The sequence below is a fragment of the Nicotiana sylvestris genome, chromosome 8, assembly GCF_000393655.2.
Source record: "Nicotiana sylvestris chromosome 8, ASM39365v2, whole genome shotgun sequence".
Lineage (NCBI taxonomy): Eukaryota > Viridiplantae > Streptophyta > Magnoliopsida > Solanales > Solanaceae > Nicotiana > Nicotiana sylvestris.
Window position 1 is genome coordinate 15,273,098 of NC_091064.1, and position 24,165 is coordinate 15,297,262.

At 37.8% G+C, this 24,165-nt stretch overlaps 1 protein-coding gene across 1 annotated transcript; it reads right to left on the bottom strand.

Annotated features, from left to right (window-relative positions):
• Positions 1-2,794: 2,794 nt before the first annotated feature.
• On the bottom strand, positions 2,795-13,610 carry LOC104232622 (GDSL esterase/lipase At5g45960-like). The gene is made up of 5 exons (XM_070155667.1): positions 13,288-13,610; positions 12,572-12,702; positions 10,844-11,077; positions 3,876-4,134; positions 2,795-3,134 (listed from the first exon to the last, which is right to left on the bottom strand). The coding sequence occupies exons 1-5, from the start codon at positions 13,586-13,588 to the stop codon at positions 2,941-2,943; spliced, it is 1,119 nt and encodes a 372-aa protein (XP_070011768.1). The 5' UTR covers positions 13,589-13,610; the 3' UTR covers positions 2,795-2,940.
• Between the last annotated feature and the right edge of the window lie 10,555 nt (positions 13,611-24,165).

Genomic DNA, 24,165 nt, shown 5'->3' on the forward strand with positions numbered 1-24,165 from the left:
TATATATCTGTACAGGTTAATTGTGGTAGGTACTGTCTAGCCTCGTCACTACTTCGCCGGGGTTAGGCCAGGCACTTACCAGCACATGGGGTCGGTTGTGCTGATGCTACACTCTGTGCATTTTTGTGCACAGATCAGAGAGCAGCTTACGGACCGCAGCAGTAGGACTTCTGGGAGCTATCTTCAGTCCAGGGACTCTCGAGGTAGCCTAGCTGGCGTTCGTAGGCCGAAGTCCCTTTCCATGTTTTTCGTTTGTTCATCTTGTATCAGACAAACATGATGTATTTCCTTTCAGACATTGTTTGTAGTATTCTGTAGTAGTCCGTGAGCTAGTGATACCAGACCTTGGGTAGTGATATGTATTAAATTTCCGCACTTTTGGTTTTCAGTTGCTTTAGATTTACAGTCTTCCGCTTAAATTTTGTCTCGTTTATTATATTGTTTGAAAGAAAGCAGGAAAGGTGTTTTAAATATTTGGCTTGCCTTACTCCGATAGTAGGCGCCATCACGACACCCGATGGTGGGAAATCCGGGTTGTGACAAAGACCCAAGGGAACCATATTTGAAAGCAGCTTTCCACTTACTTAGATACCTAAAGAGTGATCAAACTCTAGGAATCTTTCTATCCAATGACCATGATTGCAGTCTAAAGGGTTATTGCGACTCAGACTGGGTTGCTTGTTCCAGATTCTAGAAGGTCATTTACTGGCTGCATAGTCCTGCTGCGCAACAGTCTAATTTGTTGGAAGTCCAAAAAGCAAGAAACAGTGTCCCTATCTTCAGCATAAGCAGAATACAGATCCTTGAGAAAAATTGTTGGTGAACTAACTTGGTTATGCAGATTATTTGATGAGCTCACTATTCCCTATCCTAAGCCTGTTTCAGTGTTTTGTGATAGTCAATCTGCTTTATACGTAGCTCGTAATCCTGTTTTTATGAACGAATGAAGCACATCAAGGTTGATTGTCACTTTGTATGAGATAAGCTCTAAGAAAGATTGGTTTCTCTTCATCATATTGGTATTGGTGCATAGTTAGCAGATGTCCTTAGTAAAGCTCTTACTGGTGTTAAGCACTCTGCGATATTGAGCAACTTAGGTGTGAGAACCTCATCTACAACTTGGGGGGAGGGGGTATTGAGATATAACTGTCTATATTTAATTTTTCCTTCTCTGTATCTTTTATAATCATAGTTAGTTTAGCTAGCTTAGTTTGTTAATCATAGTTAGTTGGTAGTTAGTTGTGTCCTAGCTGTCAAGTTAGTTGGAATTAATTAGTGGAGTGGTACCCCACGTGTATATATACACTATCAGATATTAGAAATAACAAGTTTTCATTCTCTTGCTCAAATCGATCTTCTCTTCCTCTAACTCATGTGAAGTTTCTAGAACTCATTAATGGAGTCTCTGATCAATTGTAAAGCTCAATGTTCCAAAGCTACAACTGGATAGTTTAAGATAATTCCCGTAATCTCATAAATCAGGCAATTAAAAGAGGTATAAAAGCGGATAATGGCAAAATACATAAAATCCCTATAAACATAGAATATCCCGATTAAGTAAGTCAAGTGTAAATTATTAAGCATAGAACTACGAGACTCAGAAAGTGTCTTACACCTTCACCTTAGTTAATAGAATTTTTACCCGATTTTCTCTGTTCGCGAACCATAAGAGAAGTCAAAACTTTCCTTGATTTTTTTGATGAGGGAGTTTGACATGGACCCCTGTCATGTGTGTTAGCAAAAAAAAAAAACAAAAAAAAGTTATTGGAGGGGAACTTAAAGCCAATACCTTCAAGAAAATGTATTGGAAAACCAGCTAATATGAACTATACACGTACATCTACATTTAGCTAACCTCTTGTGTTCCATTTAGCTATTTCTTTATAAATATAATATAAAATCTACATTTATAATATAAAAAGAAATGAGTTTGGTTCTAAACTTCTACCACCTCTTCGTAGCAAAGCTCTCACTAACAATCTAACCTCCGTAATACTCCTATAGCCCATACTCCCTTCCTGAGCAGCAAAAGATGAGTTATAACATTGTACTAAAATATTTAATAACAAAAATAATAAAATTATATGAAATAAATATTTCTAATTAATAAGCCATAATAAAAATGAACATAATTAATCTAAAGTACTATATATAATTCATGCTAAAATAAGTACATCTAATAAGTACTATTAATTACATGACTAAGCACTAAAGAAAAAGATAAACTAAGTTATGCATTTTTATTACAAAAATAATGCAAAACTAAAAATAGATATCCAACGACGTTGTTGTCATTTCTAGTGTTGAATTGAATTTATTTTGGTAGTATTAGTATTGTTTTGAAATTTATTTGAGTTACTACATTTATGAGCTATAAAACTTATTGGACCATTCAAGAATGTTATGTCCAAGCTTGAAATAATACATTAAAAGATAAATTAAACTGTGAAAACGTTTAAGAAATATTTATAAATTACATTAAAATAAATATTTTTATATGTAAAACATTTATGTGATGTCGGGTTGGTTTGGTGTCGGCTTGACTTTTTTTAGTTAAAACCAAATCAAACCAATTATAGTCGAGTTTTTTCCCCAATACCAAATTAAATCAAACCAAACCACATCAAGTTTTTTTTTCCTTTTGATTTGACTCGAATTATGGTTTGGTGTATTTTATCGATTTTCTTTATACACCCCACTTATATGGGACCTAACTTCAATGAGGAGATCAAAAACTTTAAAGTTATTATCTACTTGAGGATTTCACTGTGAGCAATATATCCCATAAAATTACAAAGGTGGAAAAAAATAAAGGAAATAAAAGGGAGAAGAATCAGAAATTAGTATGTTCATCATAATCATCTAAACTTGGAAATACATGAATCAGAACAATTTCTAATCACTTGTTAATTTTCTATTTTCGTGTTCTTCACCATATGATTATTGTTTGATAACAAAATCAATGGTAGGACGCAAGGCTTGGAACAAAGTGTAATAAGTAACTTGACTTGGGTGGACTGAATCCCAAAACATATGTTGTGAAGGATTACTGCAAACAATTGACTTTGGATTGCACAGAATTGAAGCTTCAATAAATCCACTTCCACAGCAGCCCTTAGTAACTTCAGTAAAACCTACAAAAATTAGAAAAAGTTGGATGGACCTAAATGAAACAAATGAAGTATATTTGAAAAAAAGGAAAAAAAAGAAGGAAGAGTCTAACATATAAAAGAATTTTTATATTATAAGGTCAAATTTTATGTAATTGAAGGCGGATTCCAGATTTGAATTTTATGTGTTCGGTTTAGAATTTTACTGAACTGAGGGTCTATCGAAATAACTTTTTTACCTTCAAAAAGTAGGGGTAACTCTGCATACTTATCACCCTCCCCAAGCCCCTTTTGTGAGACTATATTGGTTTTTTTAATTATACTGTATTTATTTAATGAATTCTTAACACATATACATGTCCCAAGCCAAAGCTACGTACGTAATGTCTAATGAGTCAGATGAACCCGAAATTTATAGCGTATATCCCCCCACATGTAACTAGTTATAATAAGTGGAATTAGTATCTTAATTATTAATAACTGCGACCAGTTAAATTGATATATTACTAGTACGTATAAATAATATTTATACTACAGTCAAACCTCTCTATAACAACATTCTTGTATAACAACACTTCACTATAAAAGCCAAGTTTTTTTGGAACCAAATTTCATGTTGTATTATAATATATGTTCTCTATAACAGCAATTCGCTATAACATCCAAAAATATTCGAAACAAACAAAACTGTTATTGAGAGGTTTGAATGTATCAGTATATCTAATTAGTTAGTAAATCCAAAATGGAAAACTTTTGGGCGCTCACCATATTTAGCTGGATTTTGTATCATGTCGTTTAAAGGGTTGTAGATATCGGCGTAGAATAATTTTGTGTCATGAATTTGCATAGTCTTTAGCAAATGTTGAAGAAGCAAATTGTACTCTCTTCCAACGGCAGAGTACGACTCAACACATTGGCGGGGTTGAAGTGCACTGCCGGAATTTATCGTGATGACCACCGGCAAGCACCCGAATGGAGGAACTCCGGCGACACCGATCACTCGAGCTCCCTCGTTCATCAAACCCTGGAACAATTAACATCAAGTTTATTAATACAAATTATATATATCAAATACATTAAATTGATACCGTTTGAGTTTTAAAAGCTAGACCTAATAGAAATTTATTTTTTCCTGAACATTGAATGACCAAATTAGTCTTAATCTGTCAAGTCTCTTAGACCCCAATTTAATATAGGACTTATTTTTTATTGGTTCAGCCTTTAAGGTTTTTTTTAGCACTGACTGAAAATACTGAATTTGGTTGAACTAGCAGCACAAAACTGGATCTGCCACTGCTTGGACTAGTGACATACTATGGAATGCAAACCAATTTAAAACCTTTAAGATCAAGAGGGAGAATGGGCATTACCCCATTAGCAACCCACATGTTGACCTCAAACTCCTCTCCAAGAACTTTTTCCTTTGCACTCTTAATAAACTCGAACTCGCAATCTCAAAGTTAGAAGTGGATGGTGCTTATCAGCTAAGCAACTCTCTCTTGTCAACCCCACAACAATGAAAAACAAAAGAAAAGTATAGATACAGTATCTATAGGTCAAGTGAAGTTACCATATGTTAATCTCCTCTTCCTATTACCCCGTTTGGCCTTTAATTTAGCTATTATCGGCCGACAAGACTTGGTCTAACATTAGATTAATTTGAAAATAATCAAGGCCACCAGTTTAGTGTTTTTGATAAATTTAGTTGCTGCCAACTACCAATTCTAGAAGCCCACCATTGTTGAAGCCTCCATTGTTGAATGAAGAATTCAACCATCAACCACCTTCTTTAAGGCTATAAATAGAGCCTTATGTTTTACACAGAAACATCAATCCAGAGAGATTGAAATACAATCCAGGAAGAGATTGTGAGAACAAAAAGAGAGTTTGGTGAGGTTTTTTGTAGAGAGAAATTCTTGGTGTAAATTCTCTATAATTCTATTCTTGTGAAATAGAGTTGTTTTTCCTCCCAAATAATCTTCATATTGATCCGAGAATCACAACAAGTGGTATCAGAGCCTTCGATTCTGTGTTCATCGAGAAATATCGGAACACTGAAAATTTCAACCCGGATTTACATTTTTCGAAAACGTGATCTTCGGTGTGTTTTGATCATTTCATTAGATTCCTTGCGTCGATACGAATTCAACGCAATTTTCCGGAGGCCAAACAAAGCTAAAACGAAGAAGTTATGGCAATTTTTTTTCTTCTGCCCAAGTAAGAAGATGATGAATAGTAACTGCTCAGTCAGCGCCACATCAGCATCCAGTCAGCGCCACATCATCATCCAGTTATCGCCACGTCAGCATCCAGTCATCGCCACGTCAGCATCCAGTCAGCTCCACGTCAGCATCCAGTCATCATAAAATTTTTTAGAAATTTATGAAATAACCCCTGAAGTTACTGAAATTATAAATCTGCCCCACAAGTTCAGTATATTTTCGATTTAACCCCAAAAGTTTGGTGTAAATTTTGAAAATTTTCTGGAGGCCCTATTTTGACCCAAGAAGAGTCAATCCTACCATTTTTCACCATTCCGGACGTGTTGGTGAGTTCCGTTTGGTGAGATTCTGCTCCAAAATTTTGACCAAGCCATTTTAAAGACATAATGGAAGAGTCATCATCATCTGGAGCTATGATAAAGCTTACTGCCACAAATTACACATTGTGGAGACCTCGGATGGAAGATCTCCTCAGTTGTAAAGATTTGTTTGATCCCATAGAAGCAAAGGGTAGGAACCCCGATTCCACCAAAGAAGCAGAGTGGAAGAAATTAAACAGAAAAACTATCGGTCAAATTCGACAATGGATTGACGATAGCGTTTTTCATCATGTTGCACAAGAGACAGATGCGTATGCCCTCTGGGTGAAGTTAGAAGGGATGTATCAAGCCAAGACCGCTAGGAACAAAGCCTTGTTGATGAGGCGTTTGGTAAATTTGAAGTTAAAGCACGGAACTTCAGTTGCCGAGCATACCAGTGAGTTTCAGAGCTTGATAAATCAATTATCGTCTGTTGACATGCCGCTCGGGGATGAGATGCAAGCCCTACTACTTCTTAGTTCTCTTCCTGATATTTGGGAGACGCTGGTAGTCTCTCTCAGTAACTCCTAGTGGAAATCTGACCATGTCTATGGTTAAAGATGCCTTATTTAATGAAGAAGCCAGAAGAAAGGACATCGATCATGGTGAGTCGCATGCCCTTATTACAGAAAGAGGGAGACAACAAGAAAGAAGTCAAGATAAGAGGAGAGGCAGAAGCAAGAGTAGGGGAAAATCCACGGATGGTAGGAAGTCATCATATGCGTGCTACCACTGTGGAATAAAGGGCCATTTAAAGAAGAACTGCAGAAAATTGCATAAGGAGAAGGAGCAGTTGAAGCAAAAGGATGGAGATGCATTAGTCACTACCCACGGAGAGGTAGCCATTTGTTCCATCCAAGAAGAGGCATGCCTTCACGTCTCAAGTCAAGAAGAAAACGAATGGGTGGTAGATACTGCAGCATCATACCATGCCACATCCCGAAAAGATTTCTTCACAACATACAAAGCAGGAGACTTTGGAGTAGTGAAGATGGGGAACACTTCTTCCTGTGAGATAGTTGGAATTGGTGATATCAAAATACAAACAAATATCGGGAGTACAATGATATTGAAGGATGTCCGTCATGTGCCAGAACTTCGTCTAAACCTAATATCAGGTATAGCTCTTGACAAACAGGGCTATGAAAGTTATTTCGGAAAAGGCACATGGAAATTGCTGAAAGGGGTTATGATTCTCGCTCGAGGACATATTTGTGGCAACTTATATAAAACTCATGTGAAGGTATGTTCAGACAGCCTCAATGTTATGGAAAAAGAGGCGTCTCAAAACCTGTGGCACCAGAGACTCGGTCACATGAGTGAAAAGGGGATATCAATTCTAACGAAAAAGCAGCTTATCAGAATGGACAAGAATGCTGCTTTAGACCCTTGTAATCATTGCTTATTCGGAAAGCAACATAGAGTCTCTTTTACATTTTCTTCAACCAGAAAATCAGAGTTACTCAGTCTGGTACACTCTGATATTTGTGGTCCCATGGAGGAGAAGTCACTTGGCGGCAATAGGTATTTTCTGACTTTCATTGATGATGCTTCTCGAAAGGTGTGGGTGTACTTCTTAAAGACAAAGGACCAGGCTTTTGATTATTTCAAGATATTTCATGCCATGGTAGAGCGTGAAACGGGAAAGAAATTAAAATGCCTTCGCTCAGATAATGGAGGTGAGTATACTTCCAAGGAGTTCGATTCCTATTGCAAGAGACAAGGGATTCGACATGAAAAGACGGTCCCACGCACCCCACAACACAATGGAGTAGCCTAGAGAATGAACCGGACAATTATGGAAAGAGTCAGAAGTATGATCAGTATGGTAAAGCTGCCTAAGCCATTCTGGGGAGAAGCTGTTCGCGCCGCTTGCTACCTAATCAACCGGTCACCATCAGCCCCGTTGAATTTTGAGGTTCCAGAGAAAATATGGTCGGGTAAGAATCCCTCATATTCTCACTTAAGGGTATTCGGTTGTTTAGCACATGCACATGTATCCAAGGAGCTCAGGAAGAAGCTTGATGGTAGAACTATACCATGTATCTTCATAGGCTATGGAGATGAAGAATTTGGGTATAGATTATGGGATCCAATACAGAAGACGGTGATCAGAAGTAGGGATGTTGTATTCCACGAAAACCAGATAATTGAAGACATTGAAAAGCCCACAATGTCTTATGAAAGAGGTTCCAGTGCCCAAAAAGTTGGTCCAGATCCACTACCATTGCAGTTTGACACAAATAGCATGGGGGAGCATGAAGCAGTACCAGAAGCAGAACAGGAGGATGTTTGGCAGGGGGAGGCACAAACCCCTCAGGAAACTACAGAACCATCACAGGGGAACGATGATGGTACACATCTTGAAGCTAATAATCAACAACCTCGTCGATCTGAACGAGGTCAGATTCCATCAACTCGATACCCAGAAACCGAGTATATTCTACTTTCTGAAGATGGAGAACCAGAGAGTTTCCATGAAGCTATATCTCATACGGATAAAGAAAAATGGCTGCAAGCAATGACCGAAGAGATGAACTCTTTACAGAAAAACAACACTTATGAGATTGTGAAACTTCCACAAGGAAAGAAGGTACTGAAGAGTAAATGGGTATTCAAGCTGAAGAAAGATGGCAGCGGAAAGGTGGTGAAGCACAAAGCCCGGTTAGTAGTCAAAGGATTCCTACAGAAAAAGGGAATTGACTTTGATGAAATATTTTCACCAGTTGTAAAATTGACTTCAATCCGCATCATCCTTGGATTGGTAGCCAGTTTGAATTTGGAGCTTGAACAAATGGATGTCAAGACAGCATTTCTTCATGGTGATCTAAATGAAGAAATCTATATGGAGCAGCCGGAAGGTTTTGAGGTTTCAGGAAAAGAAAACCTCGTCTATAAGCTTACGGAAAGTTTATATGGCCTAAAGCAAGCACCGAGGCAGTGGTACAAAAGGTTTGACTCATTTATGGTAAGTCAAGGATATAAAAGGACTGCTGCAGATCAGTGTGTTTACATTCAGAGATTTTCGGATGGCAATTTTGTTGTACTTCTACTTTATGTAGACGACATGTTGATCGTCGGACAAGATGCAACAAAAATTAGACAGTTGAAGAAAGAACTCTCTAAGTCCTTTGAAATGAAAGACTTAGGTCCAGCTCAACATATTTTGGGATTGCAGATAACTCGAGATAGGAGAAACAAGAAGTTATGGCTATCTCAAGAAAATTACATTGAACGGGTGATCAAACGGTTCAATATGAGTAATGCCAAACCGGTAGGTGTCCCTTTGGCAAATCACTTCAAGTTGAGCAAGAGTTTGTGCCCCTCATCCAAGAAAGAGATTGAGGAGATGTCTACAATTCCATATTCTTCAGCAGTTGGAAGCCTGATGTATGCCATGGTTTGCACGAGGCCAGATATCGCACATGCGGTAGGTGTGGTAAGTCGTTTTCTTTCTAACCCTGGAAAGAAACATTGGGAGGCAGTTAAAGTGGATTTTCAGGTATCTTAAAGGTACTTCAAAATCAAGTCTGTGCTTTGGGGGAGCTGATCCAGTCTTGGAAGGCTATACAGATTCAGATATGGCCGGAGATCCTGATGGAAGAAAATCAACCTCAGGATATGTTTATACTTTTGCAGGGGGAGCTGTGTCATGGCAGTCAAGATTGCAGAAGTGTGTTGCACTATCCACAACTGAAGCAGAGTATATTGCTGTAGCGGAAGCTGGAAAAGAAATGTTGTGGCTAAAGCGGTTTCTCCAAGAACTAGGGATAAATCAAACAGAGTATAAGATACATTGTGATAGTCAAAGTGCAATTGATTTAAGCAAAAACTCAATGTATCATTCTCGGACAAAGCACATCGACATTCGCTATCACTGGATACGCGAGGTGATGAATCAACAACTGTTGAAACTAGTGAAGATCCATACGAAGGAGAATCCAGCAGACATGTTAACAAAGGTGGTCACTCAAGAAAAGTTAGAGCTGTGCAGAGACATAGTTGGAATAACTTTCAAATAGTAGCTGCGTTGGAATGCAGCTGAAGGGGGAGAATTGATAAGTTCAGCTGCTGCCAAACTACCAATTCTAGAAGCCCACCATTGTTGAAGCCACCAACCCATTCTAGAAGCCACCATTGTTGAAGCCTCCATTGTTGAATGAAGAATTCAACCACCAACCACCTTCTTTAAGGCTATAAATAGAGCCTTATGTTTTACACAGAAACATCAATCCAGAGAGATTGAAATACAATCCAGGAAGAGATTGTGAGAACAAAAAGAGAGTTTGGTGAGGTTTTTTGTAGAGAGAAATTCTTGGTGTAAATTCTCTATAATTCTATTCTTGTGAAATAGAGTTGTTTTTCCTCCCAAATAATCTTCATATTGATGCGAGAATCACAACAGTTTTAAGGAAAGTAACTTTATTATAATTAGTTATTTATTTAATTTAAATAGTGCCAGATTTGAAGTCTATAGTGAACTCAATGATTGAAAGACAATTTATCGACTTGTATTAATTTTCGTGATTAATAAAAAACTTTAATATAATTGCAGATCCAATAATAAAACTCAAAGTTGTCCCTTCTCAAGTGTTTTAAAGGATGTTACTAGAAAAAAAGAAACAAAAAGGAAAAGCCTAGTGCTAAGGGTTGTGTCGATGTCTCCAATATAATTAATGAACCAACAAGTATTGTAGTAGACTGGTAAGTACTCGTTCATCCTTAACCAGAGGTTTCGGGTTCGAGTCTTTAGATATGGAGTCGCCTTTGTTAGGGAGCGTTTTACCCCCCAATGTGGGACTTTCCGGCGTGAATCCGGATTTAGTCGGGCTCCAATATGAATTCCGAACATGGGGTAGGAAACCAAAAAAAATAAAAATAAAAATGAAGTTGCAACACCTTACACCTAACACAATCCTTCCCCACTTCATAAATCAACATTAATGTTTGGTGTCCAAATTATTACCTGTGCCAAAAAGACTGACTCGAAGCACAACATCCCCGTGAATATTTTTTTGTATAATTTTAATAAAAAGAATTTTAAAAATGACTTGTGTAAATATAAAAATAATAATATATATTAAAAATATAAAAATATGATTTTCAAATTTAAAACAATCACATGGCTTTAATTTATGAGAAAAAGACTTACCTGGACAAATTGTTGCACCAATTGCAACAAGAATTGCTGGTAGGCAGAGACTTTATAGGTTTTTCTTCGAAATGGGGTATTAAAATAGTTTACAACGAAGTCATTTGTCCCTGCACTTATTATAAATGTTGCTTTGCTTATTAGCAATTTTGTCTTTTCTTTCCCTATTGCATTTTCAAGTCTCCTTTTATATGCTTTGAAATATTCCAGCTGCTTTTGCAATGGTATTACACCCTGCAAATTATCAAACAACTAATCTTGTCAATACTTATAATTCTTAGAGGACCACAATATTTGTTTTTTTGGGAAAATGATACTGTATAGCCTCTCTCAAAATAATAGGCAAAGAATAATATTTTTTGTGTATTTTGTGTGCGTGTGTATATATTATACATTTTTGCGACAACCGAATATAAATAGTTTCAGCGAATGACTAAAAGTAATCTTTGCCCTATTTTTTTATTATCCTAAGAAAGTAGCCATTATGAAGTATAACGTTCAAGTTCATGAAGGAGACGTGTATACTTTATTGTTTTCACAAAGAGGCTAGGGGTGGGCATTCGGTCGGTTCGGTTTGAAGAAATTCGGTTCGGTTATTCGATTTTCGGTTTTGTAAAAGTAGTAACCGAAACCGAACTGAAATCAGTTCGGTTATTTTAATTTCGGTTCGGTTATTTCGGTTCGATTTTCGGTTTGAACATTATCATATTGGACTCCTTCTATGTAATAATACGACTGTCGAATTTGTTGATTTTTCCCAAAACTTCGAAATTGTTGGAAATATTGTGTTTATAGAAAAAAAAATAGACTAAACTTTGCACACTTTATGGATCATAAAATTCAAACATAGTGTAAATTACAACTCTTGTGTGAAATTCTCCCTGTATCTACCACATATGCTATGGAAGTTTTAATAGGCTGAAAGTCGTTAAGATTGGAAAGTTGATGGACTTACTTAATTGGGTCGAGTCTTTGATAGATTGGACCTAATAATATTAATTTATTACCTATGGGCTTAGCCTATATATAACTTAAAGAACATATATGTTAATAATTCGGTTTTTCGGTTAACTGAACTAAAAAACTTAATAACCGAAAACCGAACCGAAAAACCGAAATTTTAAAATTTAAAACCAAAATCGACCGAACAAACCGAATAACCGAAACCGAAATAATAAAAAAAAATCGATTCGGTTGGTTTATTCGGTTCCGACCGAAATATGCTCACCTCTACAAAGAGTTCAACTTTTGGCATACTGACAGTGCAAACAAATTTTTATAATATAAAGTTACTTAACAATAACAGTGGGTAGTTGTTCATAGCAAGTGAGATTAGTAACGTATAAAATAAAGATAACTTGCTACAATAAGTTGAAACAAGAAAAAATTATCATTTTTTCAGTGTATATATAATGCGTCTGTTTTTTTCCTTAAAAAGTTACTGTTCCTACTAAATTAGGTCTAGTGAAATTGGAAAATGTTACGAAATCCTTAATCTTCTTATTCTTTTGATATATCTGCAATTATTAATCTGAACCTATATATACCTATTACAAATCTAACAAATTAGTGGCGGAGCTATTATTATACAAGGGGAGTCAAGTAATATTCATTCGCCAGAAAATTACATTCTATAAATATGTCAAATTTCTTTTATCTGTATATATACACATTGGCTTCGCCGCTGCTAACAGTGGACAATTTTCAATAAGAGAGAGAAAGACGCACGCTAAGTTGAGCAGTGAGTGGGTCGAAGCCAGAGCTACCGGAGGCGAAACTAACTCCGGTCATGAGCTCCTCCAAGCTAAGACTTGGGTCCAAATAGGGTGGCACGAAATCTTTGATTCCCATGTACGAGACTGTTACAAAATAGACAGCAAAATATAAATAAAAAAATAAAAAATTTACTTATTCACCGGAAAGAGTGAGAAATTTTGACATTATTTGTATAATTTAACATGTTAAATTTTTCAAGTTACTAATTCCATTTATATAGTGTGACAAATTTTTTATACTATTAGTTTAAGTTAACCTATTATAGTAGGCTACTTACGTATTTATGTAGCTCATTAAAAATATGAATATTTTTTTGAATTTTAATCTATTAATGAAAGTAGCCTCCTACGTCAATGCATATATTTATAGAACTTAAACTCTTCCCCACTAGCACTTATTATAGTAGTGACTGGTGTTTGCTTTTAAATGATCTGATAGTACACTATTAGTTTTGTAAAAGTCAAGCTAAAGAAAGCTTAATTCTATGCACAGACAATAAATATTTACAAACTTATATATATCACTAAACAGTGACTTAGTAAAAATGATAATTACCCGGCTATCATATGTTAAACTATATATACTGATTCAATAAAAACCATTACACTATCTGCTTACATATTACATACTAACATAAGGATTTAAGTTATATGCGCCGACAGTCTTACCAATATAATCTGTGACGAGGCGGCCATTGGTGAACCTTCCGGTGGGAATGTGGTTCAGAAAATCCCTTCCATAGGGTGGGAAATCGCACTTAGAAATCGTGCTTATGTAGTTGTTATTCCCTGAATCAACCGTAGAGTCTCCGAACACTAAAACAGCTGAAACTGAATTATTGAATGGCCATTTTTGCAACTTTTTAATATCAGTCAATGTTCGAGCTTGAGCTATACTTTGGGAAATGATAATGAGAAGAATGGGCAAGAAGAGAATAACAGGCTGGAGAAAGTTGCAAGTAGAACTCATTGTGGCTAAATATTTGGAAAAACAGTTGAGAAATTCATGAGCTTTGAGTCGTTTATATATGTACATATATATAATAGGAAAAAAGATATGTTGTGTGTAGTAATAATAGCAGTGGACCTTATTGCAGTTGGCGACAGGAACATATTTAATGACAGAAGTAGGATCGAGCTGTGCAATTTGCACTACAACAGATTCGGATCTAACCCCACACTTACTTTAATTTAGATAAAAGGTCTTGCCCAGAGGAGGCGGATCCAGGATTTTAAGTTTATGGGTTCCTACAGAAATCTCAAGTTAATATACAATAATAACTGGATTAATGGACTGGGTTCCAAGTTAAATATTTTTATACATTTAATGAATTTTTCAATACAAATACAGGATCTAGATAAAAGTTACTACATTCACAGGAACCCGTAACTAATACACTGGATCCGCCCCTGGTCTTGGCTCCCGCCAACGCCTTTTAAAACACTGTTTACGAACGTTTTACTTTGCTCTTCTAACTACCTAAAGAACATTTCCGAAAGGATATGTAGGAACGGTTTAGTTTGTAGTAGTTTGTATATATTAGGCACAAATATACCCCTCTACTTTGATATATTAGATGGCAAATTTGAAAACTTTGCTAACGGTGAGGGTAGATTTGACCCGTTAGTATAACAGAGGGTAAATGTGAATAATATATCAAATTAGAGGAGTATATTTGCCCCTTTTTCTTTTTTCCAATTACTCCTTCCATTTCAGTTTATATGAATTTTTTCGGAGTATGAGGGTCAAGCTAATTATCTTTCTAGAATTTTTATTTTAAAATAAAATTTATATATTTAGAAACTGTATACAAAGTAATATAAGTCACGATAGTTAACAATTCCAAATAATTAAAAAGTATTTGTAAAAAATATTGTCAAAGAAAATCTTGTTTGAGTTATACATATATAAAATTACAGAAATTAAAATGGAGAAAATATTGAGGCTACGTTTTTAAGAGTCTGGTTAAAGGTCTAATATGTTGTAACTACGTGGTAAAATAAGAAAAGAGAAATTTTATACTTATATATTTGTAGAAATGTGACGATCCGGCCAGTCGTCTCATGAGTTACCATTCCGTATTCCTCATTTCTATTTCTTATTACTTTTTCTATCGGTTCTATATGTGATTGGGTTGGCTGGCTCGGGTTCGGAAAGGTTTTGAGAAGGTTTGAGACACTTAGTCTATTTTGAGGAAGCTTAAGTTGGAAAAAGTCAACTAGATGTTGACTTATGTGTTAGAGGGCTCGGATGTGAGTTCTGATGGTTCGGATAGCTTCAGGAGGTGATTTGGGACTTAGGAGCGTGATCGGAATGTGTTTTGGAGGTCCGGAGTAGATTTAGGCTTGAATTGACGAAATTGGTATTTTGGCATTTTCTGGTTGATAGGTGAGATTTTGATATAGGGGTCGGAATAGAATTTCGAGTGTTGCAGTAGGACCGCTGTGTCATTTGGGATGTGTGTGTAAAATTTCAAGTCATTCAGACGTGGTTTGGTATACTTTTTGATCAAAAGCGTAATTCGGAAGATTTTGAAAACTTAGGCTTGAATCCGATGTGTTTTGGTTGATTCGATGTTGTTTGAGGTGTTTTGAAAATTGGTATAAGTTTGAATGGTGGTATATGATGTGTTTGTGCTTTTGGTTGAGGTCCCTGGGGCCTCGGGGTGATTTCGGATGGTTGACGGAAAGAATGGAAGTTTGAAATGGCAGCTGAAGTTGGAATCTGCTGTCATAACCGCATCTACGGTTGGGAGGCCGCAGGTGCGACCCCCGTAGATGCGGAAAGGAGTCGTAGAAGCGGAAGAAGGTGAGGTTGGCAGGAACCGCAAAAACAGTTGTGGGACCGCACCTAAGATGGCGCAGGTGCGGAATGTTCATCGCAGATGCGGACGCTGAGGAATAAGTGAAAACTGCAGAAGCGGTTCGTGGACCGCAAAATGAAACCGCGAAAGTGGTTAAAGGGCCGCAGGTGCAGAATCTCTAGGTCAGAATGTATAAAATATTTCCTTCGCGAATTTTTGGCTAAGTTCTCCATTTTTGAAGACGGGAAGCGAGCTAGGGCAGTGAATTCAAGGGTAAATCGAAGAGAATCAAATGGGTAAGTTCCTTAAGCTTCATTACTTGAGTTTATGATCATTTTTTTATTGGTTAATCATGGTATTAGTGGAGATTAAGGGTTAAAATTGGGAAAACTAGGGCTTGGTATTGGAGACCTAGACTTGAGGATTTGAGGGGCCATTTGTGGTCGGATTTTGGGACTTTTGATATGTATGAACTCGTGGGGAGATAAGCAATCTATTGATGTAAATTTTATCGAATTCCGAGATGTGGGCTCGAGGGTCGGATTTTGGTAATTTTGGGATTGTGTTGTAAATTGATTATTTTCGCATGGGCTTCGTTCCCTTAGCGTATTTTGACGTTGTGATTCTGATTTTGGATAGATTTGACGTGGGTTGAGGCCGATTCGAGGGGCAAAGGCGTCGCGGGCTAGGGTTTAGACCGGATTGAGATGAGTAATGATTTTAAATGTTGTCCTGAGGGTTCGAAACCCCGGATTTGCACATCGTCGTGCTATATTGAGGTGACACACACGTTAGATGACGGGTATGGGGTCGTGCGCTGTTGGGGATTGTAACTTAGTCCATCCCGAATGATTGTTTTACCGCGTATTTGACTGAAAACCGTTTGCTATCATCATATTTTGGGATGAATGACATACTTGGGCCTCGTGCCAATTATTTGAACCCTTAGGGGATTTTTACTGATCTTTCCTCATTGTTTTAACTTTATACTTGAACTTAGTCATGCTATATTCTACTGTTTTCATAACTCAGCCATGTTTACTCTACTTTAACACTTAAAATGATATTTTAAATTATATTTTAGGTTGAGCATCATGTCTTACTATTGCCCGAGTGGCTTGTGAGATTCTGACTGAGCAAGACCGAGGGCCTGAGATTTGTACGCCACGATGTGACTTGTTGATATGAGGCCTAGAGCCTATGTGATTATGCCACGAGATGACTTGATATTGCGCTTGGGCCGTAAGGGGCCCCTCCAAGAGTTTGCACCCCCCAGTAAGTACGGGTACCCATTGTGATGTGAGATATAGCCCGAGGGGTTGATGTTGTTCTATGATATTGTCCGAGTGGCGAATTTTGTGGACATTGTGCCCGAGGGGCGATTTTTTATGTGTTTATCTTTCCTAGTTGCCTGTCATTTACTTGCTTAATTGTTAAAAAAGTATTTTCAAGAAGTTTAAATTGAATTAAAGTGACTTCACATCTTTTTATTGCTTCATTATTTTTACTGACTTTTACTGCTTCTTTATAGCCTGTTGATGTGCCTTAACGTTTTTCTTATTACTCAGTCCGCATTTTACTCACTGAGTTGGAGTACTCACTTTACTCCCTGCACCCCGTGTGCAGATTCAGGCACATCAGGTCCTACTTGTGAGGGTTGAGAGTTGTCTAGCAGATTCCGAAAATTCACTAGGTAGCTGCCCAGCGATTCGCAGCCAAGTGTTTCTCCCTCTATCTTATTTTCTTCTGTTTTAGTTATGTAATAGTTGAGTAGACTCTTTCAGACTTATATTATTATAGATGCTCATGACTGGTGATACCCCGATGTCGGGCTATGTCTTCTTCTTTTTTCCAGCAAACTGTATTATTTCCCTTATTGTGGGATTTATTATTATGATTAAGACTTAGTTTAAATACTTAAATTGCTTAAAAGTGAATTGAAAATGTGTCGGCTGGCCTTGTCTTTACGAGAGACGCCATCACGACCGGGTCCGGATTTAGGATCATGACAAGAAACAAATTGATTTTAAATCACGAGAATAATTAAGGACGAATATAGTTGGATCCGCAGCTGATTCAAGTAGGTTATAATGCGAATTAAGAGTACAACATTTGATTTTTGAGGGCTCATGACTATTGGCGGAGAAAGAATTTTCACTTTGAAAATGTAATATCTATTATATATATATATATATATATATATATATATATATATATATATATATATACAGAAATACTATGGAATTGGGACATGATAGGAAGTACAATATCATTCAAAATCTTTCCACCTGTCCACCACTTCATAAATTAATTTCTTGATATAGGTAACTCTATATTAGGTTCCTGAATTTATTTAGGCATGAACTAGCCAAACACCATTATTTGATAATATATAAGATTTGATTCGATAAGATTTCATCCATCATTATTGTAAATTCTTATCTATTTTTCAAGTTATTAAATTCACTTATCATATCTTGTTACGTCTGTAGTTTTTTAGACAATTTAATAGTATAATATTTTTGTTGTGTCACTATATAGAAATTAAAAAAGTGACACTCTGGTTCACAAGGCATCTCGCATTCACGTAGATTTTGGGAAGGGGCCGCATCTCAAGAAGTATGATATAGATAACCTATCCTAATACAAGTATTAATAGCTAGTTTGATGATTCAAACTTGTGATATGTAAATCATACAGACATAATTTGACTGTTACTGCCAAAACTCCCTCCAACTATAGAATAATGCAAAGAACAATTCACCAGCAAACAGCAGTATCTTAGGACTTCAAGACCAATGGCAAACCCCTATGACACTTCCACGTCTTACCCTATCTCCCCTCTCATTTTGGTCGGCCACGAACCACATATAATTTCCTTGCTATTCACAGCCTTTTAATGGGTCCCTCAGGAAAAAATATTTACACAAATATCCGATCAAATATATTATTAACTTTTTTTTATATAGTCGGTTACTTTTAGTTTAAGCGATTAAGTAAGATGGCTATTTAGATTAATTCATCAAGAAAAAAAAACATGATCTTAAATTATTTGCTAATATACAATTGTATTTTTAAATTTATTCATTATTTCCCAAGTCTCGAACTCAAATCTCCAACTACATGGATATGCTCAAACATGAAACTGTACGGATAAAATCGGGGGTAATGTTTTTTTCCGATTCCCCGGTGAGAAAACAAAGGAGAAGCACAGATCGACGAAATGATAATTGAGGTCGGGAACCCCTTATATCGAGACCTGAGAATAGTGAACGATGTATTGAAGATCGGACACGGTAAGTGCCCCGGACCAAGTATGGCTCCTGTACCTCGGGAGATACGGTGGACGGTTATGCATGGCGGATAGGACGCCGTAATATTCGGCCTCAACCGGATTATATTGACGATATGTTGGTCAAGTCCCTACGAGCAGAGGACCATTTGAAATATTTGCAGGAAACCTTTGACATATTAAGGAAGTACTACATGAAGCTAAACCCGAATAAGTGTGCATTTAGGGTCGGTTCGGGCAAGTTTCTCCGTTTCATGGTATCTAATCGAGGGATAGAGATAAAACCCAACAAAATAAAGGCCATAGAGGACATCACCATAGTCGACAACGTCAAGGTGGTTCAAAGAATGACCGAGCGAATAGTCGCATTGGGCCTGTTCATCTCGAGTTCGTCGGATAAGAGCCATCGGTTCTTCTCACTATTGAAAAAGAAGAACAATTTTTCTTGGACTCCGGAATGCCATAGAGCTTTGGAAGAACTCAAGTGATACCTGTCGAGCCCCCCTTTGCACACTCCGAAGCCAGACAAACAACTGTACCTTTACTTGGCAGTTTTTGAGGTGGCGGTAAGTGGTGTCCTGGTCCGGAAGGAAGAAGGTACACAATTTCCTATTTATTGTATTAATAGAACCCTAGGCAATGCTAAAACAATGTATCCTCACCTAGAAAAGTTGTCACTCGACCTATTAAGTACTTTTAGAAAACTAAAATCATACTTTCATTGCCACCTCATATGTGTCGTGACCTCTTACTTGCTAAGTCATGTCATGCATAAGCTCGAGCTCTCAGGCCGGCTGGCCAAATAGGGCGTGGAAATTAGCGGGTATGATATCGAGTACCAACCCCGGACTGCCATAAAATCCCAGATTCTAGTAGACTCCGTGGCCGACTCTATGCTGCCTTGATACCCGAAGTTGAAAAGGAATTATTGCTCACTTAGGGGGGCTAATTCAGGGATTTGGACTCTATTCACGGACGGTGCATCCAATATGAAGAGGTCTGGGCTCGGTATCGTACTGAAGCTGCCTGTGGGTAGCATAATTAGAAAGTCTACTAGAACTGTAAAATTGACTAACAATGAAATCGAGTATGAAGCCATAATTGCAGGTCTAGAACTGGCTAAGAGCCTCGGGGCCAAAGTGATCGAAGTCAAATATGACTCTCTCCTTGTCATAAATCAAGTCAACGGAACGTTCGAAGTAAAAGAGGAATAAATGATGAGTACTTGGACAAATTGCAGGCAACCCTACACCAATTCAAGAAATGGACTCTACAGCATGTACCTCAAGATCAAAACAGTAAGACTGATGCACTTGCCAACTTGGGATCATCTGTCGACTCCGATGAATTCAACTTGGGGAGAGTGGTGCAGCTGATGAACTCGGTTGTAGAAAAAGGTCATGCCAAAGTAAACTCGACAAGTTTGACTTGGGATTGGAGAAACAAATACATAGACTATCTGAAGACAGGAAAATTACCATCGGATCCCAAGGAATCGAGAGCCCTGGGCACCAAAGCTACCAGATTTAGCTTAGTCAAAGGAGCATTGTTCAGAAGATCTTTCTTCGGCCTACTGGCTAGATGCTTAGGTCCGGGAGAGACCGAATACACCATGAGATAAGTTCATGAGGGAACCTATGAGAACTATTCAGGAGCAGAATCCTTGGTTCAGAAACTAATTAGAGCCGGCTACTACAGGAATGAAAAGGAGAAGGATGCGAAAGACTTCATACGGAAATGCAACGAGTGCCAAAGACATGCCCTGATGATTCATCAGATGGGGGATAAACTTCACCCGGTCCTGCCACCGTAGGAGTTTATGAAATGGGGAATAGATATCGTCAGTCCCTTGCTATAGACACCTCGTAAGGTTCAATACATACTATTTATGACTGACAATTTTTTCCAATGGGTAGAGGCTCAAATGTTTGAGAAGGTACGAGAGAAATAATTCATTGACTTCATTTGGAATCACATAATATGTCGATTTGGGATATCGACCGAGATCATTTGCGACAACGGAAAATAGTTCATCGGTAATAAAGTAAGTATGTTTTTTGAAGACCACAAGATCAATAAGATTTTATCAATGCCCTACCACCTTAGTGGGAACAAGCAAGATGAATCGACGAACAAAACTATACTCCAAATCTTGAAAAAGAGATTGACCGGTTCGAATGGAAAGTGGAAGGAAATCTTGCTCGTAGTCCTGTGATCATACCGTACGTCTTCGAAGTCGAGTACTCGAGTGGCCCTGTTCTATCTAGTCTACGGAGTGGAAGCCTTAATACTAGTCGAGGTAAGGGAAGAGAGCCTCATGATCCAGTATGCTACCGAAGTATCAAATGGCGAGGCCATGACCACAATCTTGGAATTATTGGATGAAAGGCGGGAAGCCCCCCTGGTCGGATTGGCCTCCCAAAAGCAACGAGTAGAGAGATATTACAACCAAAGAGCCAACCTATGATATCTTCAAGTCGGGGACTTAGTGCTAAGAAAGGTAACACCACACACTAGGAACCCAAACAAACGGAAAATGGGCCCGAATTGGGAAGGACCGTATAGAGTTGATGGAATAACCAGCAAAGGCTTGTATAAACTCGAATCTGGAAATAATGTACAACTACCGAACAACTGAAACGTGGCACACTTAAAACGGTACTACTGCTAAGGTACAAACTCAATTCCTTTATTCTTAATTTCATTATATTACAAACTAACTTATGCAGGTACTCGGCCAAAGGCAAACGTGACTATTAGGTCTGAAAGTGCGTGTTGTACTCTTTTTCCTTGAACCGATTTTATCCCAAAGTGGGTTTTTTGGCAATTTTTTTTAACAAGGCAACAGTAAAACGTGCTACCTTAGTTTTGAAGACCGGCCGTAAACTGGAATCGTTGACCCCTTACACTAAGCCAATAGTATCCGATCCCTCACAAGTTCGACCTCAAATACCGGGGGCCATTACCCCTATATTAGAATTCTCAGAAAGGGAAAATTTTATATGTCAAAAGCCAAGACTTGGTGATTAGGATACATTATAAGGGTCAAATGGTCATACAAATCGTGCCCATGTAGCCCGCTCCAGCCACGACACAAGGCTTATAAGCCTCCGATTATGTAACCTACATATAAAATAACTAAAGAAAACTTTTCTACCCTCATCCTTTATTATTACACATTTCGCTTCGTCGATGGGGCATAACAGATCCTAGATCCCAAAGTCCATGGGCTACCCCGACTCGGGGACTATCGTTCGATAAATAATCGGATGGCCCGAGCCATCGAATCCCGGAGGCGCCTAGCCTATTAGGCAATGCCTAAATATGAAAGGAGCCTAAATATGAAAGGCTACGACCACCTTAAAATGACTGAAGTCCGTACTCGAAAAGTAAGGCCCTTATACATAATTAAAAATTATTAAAAGGTTACCATCGGCAAAAACATTATCGCATATGACTACAATAGTTAAGCATCTTAAAGGCCTTCGATTTTATCGAAATCTCGAAACCACGATTTTTTATACTTCAATACCACACAAGAGGGGATGATTTGTGTGGTGTCCATTTTTTGGTTGCACTAGATTATCGAAGGACCTAGTTCTTCTATGCATTCCTTACACTACAGTTATGGAATAAATAATGCAAAAAGTAAAGAGCACAAGGATTTTTATGTGAAAAATACCCGGCTCAAAAGGTGAAAATATCACGACCTACTACCCAGTAGGATTTTCCCAAAATACTTCACTACAACTCTAAGCCAACAAGAAAGTTTACAAACTCTTGCAAACCTGCAGATTAACTCTAACCCTTATAGAATCACACCACAGGCTGTTGCGACTACTTCAAGTTAACTCTAACTTGAAAGATACAACTTGAGTTCACAACCTCTTGCAAACCTAAGGATTAACTCTAACCCTTGTAGCAACACACCACAGGCTGTTGCGACTACTTCAAGTTAACTCTAACTTGAATAATAGAACTCTGGTACCTAGTACAGTTTGCTTCTAAGAAAGCTGAAAGGTACAACTCAAAATTCCTGCTACACTTTGAACTAGAAATAAATAAAGACACATAAAACTCTTTATGGAATTGGTTCTTCAATCTGGTTCGTGTAGCTTCAGGATCACACTCTTAAACTCTTCAGTATGTGTGCATCACTTGTAAAAGAGAACACAACTTATATATATAAAGTTAATAAATAAAGATTAACTAGAGTTTTAATGCTTTACTCTTCCTTGGTGGAAGACTTCTAGTTATCTTCAATTTTTAACTTCTTCTTTATCTTGGAGAGAGTTCTCATCAAGTAATAATTCCTTATCCTTATCAATTATGCAACCTTTTTGTTCAGGGAATATCAGATATAACCACTTATACTTGTCCCTTTCACGTGTATGTATTTTGCTTGATTCTGTCCGTCACTTGTGTACACTATCCATGGACCTGGTTCATGTATGTGTTCCTTTGTCAATCATCACAACCAAAACTGCTCAGGTCAACACATGAGTAATCCGAAGTTGCCATCAAGATAGAGCCCCAATCGGACCTCCGAAGATGGATACTCTGGATTACGTTTGATTCTACGCTAAGTCATTAGGGACGATATGCAAATAAAATGCCACACAAATACTGAAAAGTAAAAACGCGATGTTGCCGAAGGGATTTTTTTTATATATCTCAAAAATATTTACAAAGGAATAATAAAACAGCCTCAAAACAAACAAGAAAGAAAAATGAACAAAAGGGAAAAAAAGAACTAAGGCATCTACGCCAAATCTTCACCGGAGCTGGACACAGCACCGAAGCCTTCGGAACCGTCAGAACCGTCAGAACCTTCAGGATCTTCAGGTTCATAGAGTTCCCCTAACTCGGCCTCATCCTCTTGGCTTCTTCGATCTCGGTTGACCGGTCAAAATATTGGGCGTGAATCTCTTCAATGGTCTTCCTCCAGGATAGTCGCTTTATATATTCAGTCTTCGTCTTTAAGCAGGCCTCGACTATTACCACATCAGCCTTATACTGGGCCAGTATTTCTTTGACTTCGGAGGAATCAATCAAAGTTGCCTCTAATTTGGACTGGATCACAGTATATTCCTAGCCAAGGGCATCCCGTTCTGAGGCAACTGAAACTAGTTGTGCTCGGAGGTCGTCATTTAGTCATGACCACGTGTCGGCCTTATCATTTGCCACCCGGAGTTGGTCCTTAACCTATGCCAACTCCTCTTTTGTGGCCTTCTTGTTTGAAGCCAGTATGTACATTTTTCTCTTCATTGCCTCGGTCGTGGTCTTGACATCGTCCATCTTGACCCGAAGCTGGTCGATCAGGTCTATCTTCTCTTGGACCTGTGAAGTTGCGTCATTAGTCATCACAAGTAGCTTCTCATTTTTAGCCTCAAAGATCTTTACCTTCTCAACTAGTTTGGCATGCTCCCGTTTCACGAACGAGGCCTCCCT

Coding starts and splice junctions, on each gene's coding strand:
- LOC104232622 (XM_070155667.1), bottom strand. CDS start 13,588: ATGAGTTCTACTTGCAACTTTCTCCAGCCTGTTATTCTCTTCTTGCCC. Junction 4,135..10,843: donor TGGTGCAACAATTTGTCCAG/GTAAGTCTTTTT, acceptor TAATTGTTCCAG/GGTTTGATGAACGAGGGAGC. Junction 3,135..3,875: donor ACAAAATCCAGCTAAATATG/GTGAGCGCCCAA, acceptor TAATTTTTGTAG/GTTTTACTGAAGTTACTAAG.